The 15576-nt window shown below is 42.5% G+C and overlaps 1 protein-coding gene across 27 annotated transcripts in view; it reads right to left on the bottom strand.

The window, feature by feature from the left end:
• The window catches only part of NRXN3 (neurexin 3), a 1553894-nt gene that overhangs the window by 1095875 nt on the left and 442443 nt on the right, over positions 1–15576 (bottom strand). For 15 of the 27 annotated variants that reach the window (XR_008299766.1, XR_008299767.1, XM_027066299.2 and 12 more), the window contains 3 exons: positions 8093–8394; positions 4088–4111; positions 2054–2215 (listed from right to left, as the gene is read on the bottom strand). Coding sequence is in view for 25 of the 27 variants with exons in the window: in XM_027066299.2 (XP_026922100.1) it covers positions 2054–2215; positions 4088–4111; positions 8093–8394 (488 nt within the window). In the remaining 2 variants the exon portion in view is untranslated. The remainder of the gene's footprint in view (positions 1–2053; positions 2216–4087; positions 4112–8092; positions 8395–15576) is intronic. The other 12 variants (XM_053225117.1, XM_053225125.1, XM_053225127.1 and 9 more) reach the window with 1 other exon arrangement.

Genomic DNA, 15576 nt, shown 5'->3' with positions numbered 1-15576 from the left:
TCAATATCATTGTGTGCAAGGGAAAATGAGTTCTAGAGGCCACCCCTAGATCCTATCCAAGAGAAACTCCACACTTAGGGCTGTTTCACTACAAAAATGAATGAGCTCCCCACAGCAATCAATGCCTCATTCATTCCTGAGCCACGTACATGGTAGCAGAACGTTCCTATCTATCTTTGACGAGAGTGCAATTCCAATGTGTGTGATTTAACAGTGTTTAAGAGCCTTTCAGGGTTCATTAGACGCTGAGTAATGTATACCTTTATTCTATCCACACGGGAGTAACTGCTAGGGAAGAAGTGTCTATGTCCACTGCAATCCCATCAGGAATGACTACTGGTGTCCCTATAGCCAGCAGAAGCCTAGATAACATCCAGCAGAAGGAGGAAAACACTTTGTGGGTTCTCTTCTGTAACCTGTCCTTCAGACCAAGTACAATACAGAGCCGTAACTGGATTTTTCCCTCCTTTGTCATGTCTCTCCTTCCTACCCTTTTCTCTCAATTCACATGTTTACTGCACCAAAGCCCAGCTCAAACAGCAATTCTTCTCTGAAACAGACTTCCACCTAAAATGTATGTTTCCTCTACTCAATTAGAACATCCAGTGTGGCACTGAATACACAGTGTCCTGAGTTCACTTACAGATCTCCTCCCCTTCATAGATTATGAAGCCTTCAAGCATGGAAACCGCAACTTGTAAAGAGCCACTTAAGTCAGTTACAATATAAAAAAGGTACCAAATTTTTTATCCACTCAGTAAATAGTTACTATGCAGCTACAGTACTCCAGCACAGTGGACACGGCTCCTTTCTCCACATGGCTCACAGCTGAGTGGCATGACTGAAGGAATTTGCAATGCCATCTCATCTATAACCGATGCTCAACAAATTTCAAATAACCACAAGAAGAAGAAAACACGTGCCCTGAGAGGAGTCCCATAACAGGTCACAAGGGATCTTTATCTACAAGAAAGAACACTGTTAGCTTCTCGAGGAATTTCCCCAGGGAAGTGGTATAGCTATCTCAGGCAATCAGGCTTAGCTTAGATTAAACAAAAATGTGCAGTGAAATGCTCTGATGACACAGTGTTCTGAAAGAACTCTACCAAATCAAGTCTGATTCTTTTTGCCTCAACAATTGACCTTAGAGATTGAACTTACACTTGACTGAAGCTCCTCTACTCTCAGACAGAGGTCTCAACACATCAGCTACAATAGTAATAAATGAGTAATGGCAAAGCCCCACTGCTTTCTCACAGCTGCTAGCTTTCAGGGGGGAAAGAAAAAGAAAAAAGAAGAGGAAAAACCAGTCTTCCGAGCCTTAATGTTACATTCTGAAAATTTTCCTTCATCTCAGATAATGAGACTCTTGGGAACACCAAGCTTGGCAATGGTAAAATAATACATATGTTATGTTTTAGACAAGACCTACAACCACAAATGGAGCCACTCGGAGCTACAGCTTGGCTTCGTACCTGCCAAGTCAAAAATACGAAATCAAACGTTACGTGTGTCTAATTCTTGTGATATCAAAGAACTAGACCTTCGTCTGTGTTTTTTCATTTAATTCACAGAGCATGTGGGATGCCTGGGTGGCTCAGTGAGTTGAGCGTCTAATTCTTGATTTCCATTCAGGTCAAGATCCCAGGGTTGTGGGATCGAGCCCCACATCAGGCTCCATGCTGAGCGTGGAGCCTGCTTAAGATTTTCTCTCCCCCCAACCGCCTCCTCCCCCACTCGCGCATGCTCTCTCTAAAAATAATGATAACATTATTATTATTATTATTATTATGTATAAAGCACAGCTACCTGTGGGATACAATTCCCCAGTACTCAGATGAGAAAACAGAACCACAAAGCATGTAAGTGGCAAACCCAAGGTCATGCAATCAATCAGCTTAAGCGGGAACCAAAACCTAGGACCTCTACTTTCAAGTCCAGAGTCTTCTTGGTAAAACCTACGGCTTCAAAGAATGCACTAAGTACAGAGCCCCTCACTGACCTGGGAATTTCATTTGTTCTTGGGACACTAAAGAGATTGTGTGACCTTTACCTCTTTAAGGCAGCCCATAAAGTTGTTGCTGACGGGTGAGCCTGGCAAGTCAGCGGTACTTGGGCTTCCTCCCACGTAGAAGAAGTCATCCGAGCCCAGCATGGTGTAGTCCTCCTGAGTGTAGCCCGTTGTGGTAAGGATCCCATCCACAGAGATTGTCACCTGGTGGAGGGACATAGGGACAAAAGAAATCCCAACAATGACTTTATAGTCCAATCAAAATCCGGCGGCTTCCCCTACCTGTGGCATCACTTTCATTAAGATTTTGGTGAAGTATGTTTTTCTAATTTGGTTTGATTTTGGTATATGCAGCCAAGTTCCATTTTCTGGTCTGCCTTCCCTGCAACCCAAGCCTCCAGCATTCCTGTGCAGACTCCCGGGGGACTTTGGTGGAATTGCCAAGATGGGCAACTTGCTTTACCCGCTGTGCTCTTTATTCAGTCAGGCTAGAAAATGGAACTATCCTCAGACGACATCACTTGTCTCAGTTCATTGGTAAAATTTTCATTTATTTTTTGAATGATTATTATTTATGGTGGTAGTGAAAAACAGCAAAGGAGACATTTGACAATGGGTTTGTTAGGGTTGGTCTTTGGTTGTGGATGGTTTTTTCCTTTTTTCTTTTCTTTTTCTTTTCTTTCGTATTCACTTCTTTTGGGGCTCACACCACGCTGACAAACATGCATTCGGGAAGGGAAGGAGAAGGGTTTCAATTTCGATGTGTCATGGGTGATACATGCCATGGACGACCCCAGGACACGAACCCCTGCCCTCCCTTAGCTGCCATCACCACCACCAAGAGAAGAAATGACCCAAACCAAGAAGGCAACTCTAACAAAAAGAAAGGAATATGAGGCATACTAACCAAAATGAAAATAATAAATAATAATGCCCACAGGGAAGAAATAGCACCCACACACCCAACATCCACGAAAGGAGCAGAAGGCAGAGAGAAAAGATGGAGCCTCAAAGCGTGCACACACCATACGCTGACACACCCATGCGAAAACCATCAGGAGCCAAGAGAAAAGGTGGAAGAAAAAGGGGAGGGAAGTGGGCAGGGGTGCGGAGAACCAAAGGGAAGAGTCAAAATCCACTTCACACGTACATGCACTGAAGAAACCGGAACACAAGATGGAAATAACACAAAACAAAACAAAACACTGGAAACTACAGGGTCATCTTTCCCCTGCCTGCCACCTCCCTCACTAAAAAAAAGAAAAGAAAAAGTCCAAACCCAACCCCAAAATATATGAAGGATGAGAGGAGAATGAAGAAGAGTGGAGACAAAAATAAAGAGAGGGAAGAGAGTGGAATTGGGCTGATGATTGGCAGGTTGTTAGTAATGAGGAGGAAAATGGGGGAGCAAATTCTGATGCTGATGGGGAAATCCACGAGACAGGAACATGCCATGCAGAGTCTGTATGAAGGACACACTGGCAGAGCTCCCTATGGCCACGGTGGGGAGTAAGGTGAAAGCAGGGAAAACAAGAAGAGAGAAGTAAGAGTACTTTCCTCCCCAGATCACCTGCGGCAGGGCAGCCGTGGCCACACCAAAGGGAAGGAAAAAAGGGATTAAGGAGGAGGGAAGTGGGAAAAGAAAGGAGCGAGAGTGAGAGGGATAGAAGACAGAGAAGAAAGTCCTCAATAGAAATCCTCTTGTCTCTAGTCTGTAACTTCAAAGTTGCAAAATAACAAAACAAAACAAATTTAGCTAAATGGAGAATCTTTCTTTAAAAAATTTTTTTAGGAAAAAAAAATGACAAACTAGAGAAAAGGAAACTGTCCCAACCAAACTCATCCAAATACCATTTCCAAGACTGGCACGTCCCCTTCCCTTTTTTTTTTTTTTTTTACAACAAAAAAAAAAGACTTGCATTTAATTCAACAACAACAAAAAAATTTAAAAGAAGAAGAAACAAGTCTAAGGAGGATAAAAGGGGGGTTTTGGGGAGGAAAAGGGGGGCAACACACGGCAAACCCAAAAAAAGAGACAATAAGAATGATATCTACCAGACAATGTAGTTTGTTTACCATAGCGTGTCCGATGCCTGAGTGCTTTGCGGAAAAGGGGGAAGAAAGGAAATTAAAAATTGTGAACAGAACGATTGTTAATTAAAAAAACTAAAAACAAAGATGAGTCGTTAGGGTGTTAGTACATTAGTCGGTTAGTAAAATGACACATTGCATGAATGATCTTGTGTTAGTTTTTCGAAAAAAAGGAACCCGACACAGAAAAAGAGAGTGGGGAAGACAATGAGACCAGGACTCTATGGAAAACCTTGGCAGCCAGGGCACAGCTAGGAAAGGAGCTGCAGTCCACCTTGTCACATAACCCCCCCTTCTTCCAAATATCACTCAGACCACACCTCACCCCGGTTAGAATTAGCACCATACTTACTTTCCAAGAGCTCTTCTGAATGGACACCCTTTCCCTTCCCACCCTCTAGCACATACACAGTCCACCTATCCTGAAAGAAAATACCCCTAAAGTTTACTATTTCAACATGTAGGTAGATAGTTAGAGCTCAAATACCAATGCGCTGGGCACTTTTTTAACATATATATATATATATATATATATATATATATATATATATATATATCTGACTCAGACTATTTGCATGAATGATTACGACTTTCAGTAGAACGACAACAACAACAACAACAACAACAAAAAAAACAGAAAGCATTTACAGGTCACATCTAGCATAGGAAGGCTACAACTCTAGCTCACTCTGGGTTTCCACAGGCAATTAAAGACCCATGACGCTCTTGATTTTGTGTGGATGTGTGCAACAGGAGAGGGACGTCCTCCTCTTTCCTTTCTTCTTCATTTACAATAACTGTACTGTTGGAGTGCATAAAAATAGTTGGGAGTCTTCTTTACTACCCAATGCAGTTATTATTTTGTTTTCTTTGCCAGAATGCTTCCCGTTGGAATGGCTCTACCCCCATTCTCCTTTAGAAAATGCTTTTCAAGCTTTGAAGCAATTTCTCCTATGGATAGCAGAGACGACTGGCAGGTTAAACATGATTAAAGAAGCCCTACAATTAGTCTCCGCTTGCAATTTTCAAATAATCAAATGCCAGCACACCCTGAGCTGGGTGCGAGGCTGGACAGCTGGAACACTGGAAGACTGGTAACCCCAGTTTTGTGTTCGTGGTTTGACTAATGTGGCATTACAGGTAAAGCAATTCACATGAGGGCCATGTTCAAGGTCGGATTTTAAAACAAAACTGAAAACAAACCCAAAGAAACGCATCACTACCTTGTCCCTAATCCCAGTTACAGTTTGGAATAGGCAATCCACATTCCTTCAAGTAGAACTCCCAGTGAAGTACCTGCCTTTGATCCTGACTCGGCTCAAAGGTAGAATCATGAGTATATGACCAAGAAGGAAGAAATGGGCAAAGTTCTGCTCCATTTAGTAATGAATACTCCAGGAAAGTCCAAGTAAGCATTCCTCAGATGAATTTTTGCCACAGAAGCCATTCAACCTTACCAAAAAGGTAGATGAGACAGTCATAAGCTTGTTATCAAATATTTATGAAGCAATTTACAGTTTAATTGAAATAGACAGGGGCTTCCAACCCCTTCAAATGTATCCTACAGAACTAAAAAAGATGTTATAAATGTATTCTTAATGGGCAAAATAATCATCTTAGATGATTCAGCACGGAAAGGATTTGCAAAATCCACTCTGGTTTTCTGAGATTTCCCTCTCTTTCAATAAATTGCATTTATATGCAAAATTCAGTCAGGATTTCAATGAAGTCCAATTTTGGGTGCACTCTCTCTATAAGATTCATTTTCCTTCTGCCAAGAAATGCTCCAACACCCTAGGGCCTCTGTAGCCTTGTCCAGAACTGAGAGCTCTACTTAGCTGCATCGCCGGTGACAGACAGACACAGTCACCTTCACGACAGACTACTCAGATTGTAAATCGTGCGCATGTCACAGTGAGTCTAGCACCCAGACCATGGAGGAGCTCATAATGCTTCTGGAACATAAGGTGCTTTGCATATTTAGCCACCACATACGGCTGGGGAGGATTATAATCACCATTCACAAATGGAAACTGTGGTGTGGAAAGGTGAAATGGCTTGTCCAAGGGCACTGAGGGAGTTGGGTCTTAGAATATGGAAGAGAAACCCTCCAGGGTTGCTTTCCTCTGCTTGCTGACTGAAACAGCACAACCAATGTTTGAATAACACTTTAGTTTATCCCCCGCTCAGTTTATAGGATGGAACTGGGGCCCAATTCTATTTTAGAGAAATGTTTTCAGTAGAAATAAAAGTGAGCCTTTCTCCAGCTAATTGGAATCATTCTGGAATGGCAAGGAAGTGTATGGAGTGGGAGAGAATCAGAGAGACAGGCTGACTGGTAAGAACCACAACCCGACCCTGCTCCCCAGTACATGGAAATTCTCCCCTCCGCTGACTAAAGGGTGTTACCATGTACCTGCCAGTCAAAACTGGCAAAAAGGTTATATTTTATTTTTTGGTCTAGTCTCTACAACTCAAATACATCACACCCTTAAATGCTGGCAAATGGAAATTCGACTTGGGCCCTCTTGACAGCTGAGCTGTGTAAGCATGTATGGTGGATTATTAAAGAAAACATCAGCAACTGGACTGTTTGGTCTTAGAAAAAAAACAGAACAGTGATTCAAAATGTCCAATCCATAGGTATTAAGATGAGTGGGGACTCTAAGTCTTGGGTTATTTGGTAACGTCACAGCAGATAGAATAGAGATGCCTTCTTCAACATGTGTTAAGTGTTAAACGGGCAGTTTTGAATACTGTGTGTTCCCAGCATGTGTGAGCCTTCTCCATTCACATAATAGTATTAAAGAGCTACACTTTTATCAAATGGAAAACATATGCAAACACCTGTCAGTTCTTACGCTTTCCTATTTACATTAGAAGGCACTGAATCAATCATATTGCAGAAGAAAATTTGATAAGCACTTTCTGGAAATTTGCATAATGTTTTCTGATTAATAAAGGCTGAATGCTATCTAACTGGGTTTAATGATTAATTCACAAGGAGAAGCACCAAGTGAAAATAGCAACCTGGAAAAGGCGGTGTCAGCACAGACCTGGACTTTCACAGGACTTTTTCTGGACTTTTTCTCTTCACTGATGTGGCCTGATTGAGGTGTTAATATTATTACTGTTGTGACTATTATTATTAGTTATGAAACTGAAAACCACTTCACTTGGCTAAGGCTTTCTGAGATGTTGTCACCTGACGGAGTCGCCTGCTCAGAATCAGCAAGCGATGGGAGTTCTCAAGCACGAACAGAACCAGGAAAGGCTGCTCCAAAGTTGACATTTTTATTTGGGTCCTTCCACTTTCCAGGCCTCCCAGTCAACTGAAGAGTCTCGGAGGTAGAGACAGGGGCAATAAAGTAGGAGCGGCACACCAAGGAACAGAGAAACAGAGGAATTCAGAAAGATTCCAGCTAATTCATTCTAAGGCTAGAGGTTAACATAACAATGGGGCAGGGAGGGGGGTGAAAGTGGAGATGGGGTGGTAAATTAAAAGGAGGAGAAAAAGGAAGACTTTCTGGAAGGAATTAAAATCATGGCATCATGACAATGGCTAACTTAAATAAAAAGAAAAACATATATTCAAAAAATGAGGAAAATCTAGCAAGCTGCAGAAACAAAACGCTGTCCCTAATTGAATTTAACAATACAAGATTTCAATGTAATTAAGAAAATGATAAAAACCAAAGCAGAATAAAAGGAATGAAAGTACTTTTAACTTCTATTATCTATACAACTGAATTTTCTTCTGGACAAAAAAAAAAAAAAAAAAAAACAAGCACAGTAGAGAACTGAAGTATGAGAAGAAACATATTTTCATCATTTTCCTTGTGGAACTGCAGAGACTGGGATAATGTTAGACTTCGATAAATCCAAACCTGTTTCTACACCCTTCTCCAGCTCATCCAGCACCTGCTTCACAAACCTCCTCCCCAGCTACCTAAGAGGAGCCTCCGGGCACCCTCTCCCCTCAGCCATTACCTGCCGAAGGTTGCGTGTCACTTTGACATCGTGCCAGGCGTTGTCGTTGAATTTTCCATTCACTGGCTCCACAATGGCCTCAAAGGCCCCGGACCCCAGGTTAATGACCAAGGAGACCGCGCCATCCTTCAGAGCCAGGTTGACATAGTCAGCCGACTTGCCCGTGTGCAGGATGAGCCCATTCCGCTGCCAGGTCTTAAAGGAGAGGGTGATTTCATCACTGCTGCTCTGGATCGGGTTCTGAGACAGGTCGTAGCACAGGTACTCAGAGCCTCGGAACGTGGCCACGTTCTCCTCTCGAGCTGCAGGAAAAGGAAAGAGGAAAGCAGTCAACACTTGACTGGCATGAGTCAGACGTACGCGAATACCAAAGAGAACACATCCCCCAGGGCACTGCCCCTGCCAGTGAGCCTAGGGTAGCACAAGCTCCCTCCGACTCTTCCACCACCAAACCTGTGTCTAAGTACCACGGAAACCGCTAGAGACAGTTAACTGCAAAAAAGCTACGTCTCCTCACAGGGGTAGAAGACCAGCACAACGGTACAGGAGAGCTTGCTGCCTTTCCTTCACATTTTCTCAGAGGAAAACCTGGAGGGAAATTTTATGCTACGTGGTAAAGTGAGGCTTACATTGCTTTTGCTTCAATGATGGCTTTTCAATGCTTATGCCAGAGCTGGTTTAGAATGGATAATTAACTCTTCTGACAAAGGGTTCTTTAGCTCTAGGTACCTTTTATTGACCAATAACTAGAAATCAATTACCCTGAAAGATCTGTCTCTAATTTCCATCCATCAATAATAACCCAGCTAACTTTGGTTTCCATGGTAGAGTCCTGAGCCCAGGGGAATGTGACAGGGTTACTAAATAGGAGGTTGAACCAGAAAAAAAGGTGATCAAGCAGATGAAGAAAAAGGGATAGAATGAAATTTGGTAATATGCTTTGACAAGACAGCAATAGCTCCCTTAGACACAAAGGGATCTCTGCTCCAGGGGTCTCTGATTTACATGGCCCTTGTTGGACCATCCTAGAGAACATCTTTCCCCCATAGGACTTGGGGTCTGCAGGGCCAAGACAGCATTCCAGTGAAGCACACACTCTCTTTCAGAGCCATACACTGGGATCCTCTAGTTTCCCACCCGGAGAGCCCAAGGCCTGTTTCCAGGACTTGTGCAGACCTCGTTCCTGGACTCGTCTTCCAATAGCAAATCATGCACTGGTGTGCATACCTTAAGATCTGAGGGCTAGCAATGGGGGACCCTCTTCAGGGCTTTGGGCAGAGCTTGGCCACATGGGCATCCATGCACATTTATACGAGAGCCCTTGTGGATACAGGGAGGAGCCCAAGGTAGAAAGAGGAGGGGGACAGGCCACAGGCTGACAACCAGAGGGGCTGGTTCTCCCTGTGCCAGCAACTCCCAGTGTAGAATGCTGAGGAATCCAAAAATTCTAAGTGTGCACCTAGCTTACCACGTAGTTTCAAAGGTATATTTGTCAAGATAAGAGGATAAAACAAGTTTTATTTTTATTTGTTGATGTAATTTACAATTTAAACACACACCCTATGGCCTTCCTTGTTGTGTTCTTCTGCCAAGCCTACCTCATCCCAGGGTTGGCCAAAAGCTATCAAAAGCACATCATTAATGAAAGGAAATGGGCAAGAAAAGGTTGGACATGCAATTTCCCGTTCAAGAATGGGGGCTACCAAATAAAGTAGAGCACATTCTATTTTCTCTTCTGGAACCACACTTCAGCCTTAGTAACCAAAGTCCATTCTACTTCAGCTTAGCTCCTTATCAACCATCACAGGCAGCCCTCGCGAAGTCACTTAGGTAAAATAAACATATTCTCATCATGAGGTAAGAGCTGAGGTCATCATATGGGAGAGATGACCACCCACTACATACTATATTAAACTGATCATAGCATCAAAAGACATCATTAAAACATGAACCCCAACTTCATACTCCAGAGAGTTAAAGATTAGGTTTGCCCTGTGTATTCCAGAGGATCGCAATGATATGTGTCTACCTGCATATTCCTTTTTGCACGCACCCATACGCACACACACCACCACCACCACATTAGTATAAGCAAGAAGACCTGTTTACCTACAAATGACCACAATGTCTCCTACACACGTATAAGTAGCAAGTACTACTTGGCATATAAGCCATGTCTAATGCATTTTACCAAACAGAGCCAAAAAATATAAAATCATGGAGCAGCAATTTGATACCATCTGTTTGTTTGAAACAGATCTGTCCACGCCCTAGTGCCCTGTCTATTGTCATGATCTCTCCTCTCATTTCTGAAGAAACGGCTTTGTTAAAATGCAACTGGATGAGCCTTTGTTTCATACACCAGGAGGTAAGCCTGTCTGGAGGAAAAGACAGCAAATCAAATGCAGTTATCACCACCAAACTCTTTTCCTATGGATGCAAATGTGCATGGAGCCAATTACTATGCCTGTCCTTGGCACCACATGTGGTATATTAACGGGTGTCTTCTATACACATTTAAGTTCTACCTTATGTGCCCACTGAACTGAGATAAATGAACAAGGAAATGAATGCCTCTAAAAAGATGCTTAAATTAATCATTGAGTACCCCTCAAAGGGGAAAGGCTTGACTGAGAACACTAAGGCACCAGGATATCATTTGATGTGCTATGTGGTGCTTAATATTTGACATGTAATTAAACCAAGGAGTATATAAAAATAAGTTTTAGAGCTTATAAGGGATTTTAGAGCCTGCCTTATTTAATGCCCTTATTTTATCAAGGAAGAAACTGAAAACTAAGAATAAGTGAGTTACCCAAGACCACAGTCTGCCCTTGTTACTCTGGACTTCTAGTGCCTATCTAGACTTTTCTCTAAATATGCTTTTACACATAGCTCTGGATGTACCTCATGTTCCTACTCTAGTACCCAAACGGCATGAATGACTCCACAGAACCATGCACTAATTTACAAACCACCCCAAACCTTGGATAAATTGAGCCAGAAACCTATTCCCCCCAACCCCATGTAAATCACAGTTGCTCGCCAAAACTAGTATTTCCCTTTCCCCCTTGGAATTTGGGCATGCTTAAAGCAAAAGGACTTGTTTTATGTGGAAGGCCATAGAAGAAAAATGACATCATTGTAGAGAAGAGAATATCACAATAAATAAACAAGAAATAAAACCAACGTGAGAAATCGTCTATGTAAATCGCATGCATATTTATGCTAATCTGTATGCAAATCAGCCAAATGAAGATTTTTATGTAGCCGAGCAGGTTCCTTTGCAAGTATCTAACAAAAATGCTGTAACAATTCACAACCGTCCCAATCTCCTCATTCAATAACTTCTCCAAGTTCACCTCTTCCTAGGGCTGGCAGAGGCTACCAAGAGCATCACCCCAGATGCTGGTTATCTCCTCCACATATCAACACACAATGGGCAATAGAAAGCGACTCTCTGAGTCATATTCTAGATAAGCAACATTGTAACATTTTTGAGGTACCGGATGCTTTCCTCCTGTGTGGGAAGGAGATGCACTGGCAGTGCATGACCCTGTTTTCAAAGGAGCAAATGAGGGCCATGGAAGGAGAGTGAGGACCTTGAAAAAAAAAAAATGTTCCTTTGCATACTCCTGCAACTGATTTTCTCCTAAGATTCCAATCTGTCTTAATTTCCCTTTGGTAGCCAAAGCTTAAGCACTGTCTTATCACCTTGAAAACCATACTGAATTGACAATGAACATAACTAAAATGCACAAAACTAAATAGTGACAAGCACATTTCTAAGCCCATTCAATTCTCCAAACTCTCCATTAGAAAAATGTAATATTGCCCCAAATCTGTTTCTATACTTAGTGTTTACACAGAGAAGGAGGTTGAAGAGACAATGCAGTCACCTTGTATGTATTCAAACTAAATAGGTAGAGAAAACAAATGCAGGGGATTATGTAACAGAGTACACAACAGCTTAGCATAAAGCATACAGCTTGGCAAGAGGGCATGCACTGACATGGCTAATGGACTGTTTAGATCCACTTAAATTATATCACCCCAAAGTTTATAATCAATTGCATAAGTGTTAAAATAAAAATGTTATTCTCACTGCATGGAAAGCAGAGCTCAACTCTGTATAACAACAAATCGTTTACCCATTATTTGTAAATGTCCAAATGATTAAATACTAGATGCAATCTAGATATGTATAACCCAAGATTTTAAATCAGTTTGTATAAGATATGTAAAGTACTGATCTTTCAAAAGGCTTGTTAATCCAACTACTATATATAAATAGCATTAACAAGCATTTATTCAATTCTATTTTCCACTCTCTCCCCACCAAAAAAAAAAAAAAAACACCCAACCAGTGATTTATGATTTATATAATAATATCTCTATTTCTCTGAGAAACTGCAAAAGAGATTAAAATATTCAGTGTAATATGTTTTTACTATGCAATCTAAGAAGTGTGGTGAAATGCATATCACTGTTTAATTGGGTCTGTGCTTTCTGATAGCTTGGTGTCTCAGGCTTTGAGATCAAGAAATCCAGGCTTTATTCTGAAGGTTATGAGGAGCCATTGCACAATTTTACTGAAAGGATGGAGGGTCCCATTTGTGTTTTTAAAAGAACACATAATCTTTTACAAAAATATTTTGCAACTCAACTCATATTGGGTTGAATGTGAACTGAAAAGAAGAGGGAAATGAAGGCAGAGACCCCAGTTAAAAGATGAGAACACATTTGAACTGCTTTTCTGAGGGTGCCTGGGACTAGCTCAACTTGGATGTTGACACCATCCCCAAGTAAGGTTTGCCTTGCGCTGAGCAAGAATGCAAGCAAAAGGCTCTCAGGTAGTGGCAAAGGCAGAGGTACTGGCAAATCATCGACCATGAGAAGAAGCCAGAGTTTGGACATTTACGATCCAAATCAGCCACGGAACACCAAGGACGGGAGGTAAATATTGAGGAACAATGATACATCAGACATGAAAGGGCTCAAGCGAGAACATGTCAGGCGTGGGTAAAGGAGGGTTCTAGGCCCATCTGCAAATACACGTTCACAGTTGTGTAAATGTCCTATATTTCCAATCGCTTTCTTGTTATTTGTGGTCTCTCAACACTCTAAGAGGTCACTTTGCTATGATTATGCCAGTGTGAGGAACTGGAAGCACATAGTTTAGATGGGTTATCCAGGGCACTAAGAAGCATTTAGGCTGGTTCCAAATCCTTAGTCCTCTGATTCTCATTCCAATGCTTTTGCTATGACATCATACCACCATTTGGCCAGGAACTCAAACTCTCAGAGGAACAGATGCCTAGAACCCCACTTCTGCTCCTACAACTGAATGAAGTTCAATGTGTCAAAAGGAGAAACCATGGACAATGACTGTAAGAGCCCACTCACACAGCAGGAGCCCAAGAAGAGGAACAGAGAGTGAGGCTGCCTTTAGTCCGAAAGTCTCTAGTAGCAGGCTGGAGAAAGTCAAACTGGGAAGCCCATACTCTTCGCCTCCACCAGAGGCGCTTGGAAGTGGAATTTTCAGACACCACTTGGAAGAGCCTATTAAAATGCTAAGCCCTCTGGAGTGGCTGTAACCACTGGCCCTGAGCAGAACACCTGCAGTGTTCGAAGAAAGGGAGTGGGAACCAGCTTCCTAAGGATGCACCTCAGAGACCTGGGCAAAACTGCTCTCGTCTCTGAGTCCTTTGTCCTTCAGCTGGCCTCCATGCTGCAGTGCGGTACTTTAGTCTGCAGGATGAAAAGATAACTCTTGTTATGTTATCCTGTCCTGGCCCTGAAACTCACAAGGCACAAAAATACAAGGGCTGCTGCTGCCCTCCCCGCCAGACAACAGGATGGCCTGTGGTCCTGGGGCCAGCATGCTGATGCCTTTCCCCTGATGCACAGACTCAGCAGGGATGATGGCAGTGTCTGTCCTCCAGTGGTGCAGGTGCAGTGAGAGGCTCCAGGTTCTCAAGCTGTAAAGTGATACATCACTCAGTTCTTCTGGCCACTGCTTCCTGGGCAAAGACACAGTGATGGTGATGAAAGAGCAGGGGTTACACAAGGCAGAAATGAACTTACAAAGAAATCCACAATTGCTTAATTGCTCTGCTCACTCCTAGGGACACTGCATATTATCCACCCAATCCCAAAAGGTGTCTTGAGCTAACATGGCAATTGGGGTAGTTTGCTGGCAAAGGAACAATTATAAGGCAAAGCTGAGTTTGTTCTTGCACAATTCTATTCCCTTTCCATGAAACCTGCTAAATATCCAACTTCCAGAACAAGAACTCTCACCTCTAAGGAAGCTGTGGGCAGAACCCCCCCCGCCCAGTTAATAGTTGGGCTGTGAGATTATCATATTTGCAAAAATTAGGGAAAAGCAGAAATCCTTTTACTAGAGTGTATTCCTAATGCCACCTCCTGCTAGAATCAGAAGAGGAACACACTGATTAAGAAAGGCAAAAGACTGTACAAGTGAGTGCCCTCCCAGTTCTTGCTGTCCCCTTTCCCTTACAATGTATTTTAGGGCCAAACAAAGCATTCAGATAGATCAAACTGCAGAACTATCCCCCAAGGGGAAACGAGGAATCCTTTACCTGCCACATCCCATCATACAGGTATTTTAAAAACAGAGTGTACCAGCAGACAGCAAATTGTGTTGCTATGAGCAATCCTGAAAACACACACACACACACACACACACACACACACACACACACACACAGAGAGGAAATCTGACCTCCTGGAGCCATTTCCAACTCTTATCCTCAGACTCTGTAGGAAAGATGCAGCAGAGAAATAAATGGACTTTTCCACGCTGCCTGGGTCACTCACTAGCCTGCAGATGCTTCTTGAAAGTGATGAGAAGGAAAATAGTAAATCAAGTTGTCACTTGGAAAATAAACAGCTAGCATCCTGGCGAGGGAAGTCCACAAAAGAATGGCCTGGAAAATCACACTTCACTGAAATCACTAGAAAGCTAATGGCATCCTGAAGACTGCATTTCTCCCGATTGCATTATAATAAAAGTTAAATTTTATGTTCATTCATTTAAAGACCAAGGATTTTCAGGTGCCTACTATGCACCAGGTGATGTGCCCAGTACTGAATGAACTTAAGCCGCATGGCAACCCTGTGAATAGGAATAATTAGCTAAAATTTTACTGAAGAGAAGATGTAAAGCTACAACTCAAGTGCCTACTAAGTGCCAGACCCTCACCTAGTCTCACACTAAACAGGGGACCCTCCTGTAGCACAGGGTATAGTGGGACTTTGGACCTAGTGACATGGAGCGTAATGATGGAAGTCTTTGATTTGGACAGACCTGGGTTGGACAGCCAGCTCTGGCATTTACCTAATTCTATGGAACCTTAGTTGATTACATAGCCCTTATTGTCTAACCCTCACTTTCCTAATCTACAAAATGGGAATAGCCAGAGTATGTATTTCATGGAATTGCTATGAAATACCAATCA

The sequence above is a fragment of the Acinonyx jubatus genome, chromosome B3 (genome assembly GCF_027475565.1).
Source record: "Acinonyx jubatus isolate Ajub_Pintada_27869175 chromosome B3, VMU_Ajub_asm_v1.0, whole genome shotgun sequence".
In the NCBI taxonomy this organism is placed as follows: Eukaryota; Metazoa; Chordata; class Mammalia; order Carnivora; family Felidae; genus Acinonyx; species Acinonyx jubatus.
This window is presented reverse-complemented; position numbering and strand designations above follow the sequence as displayed.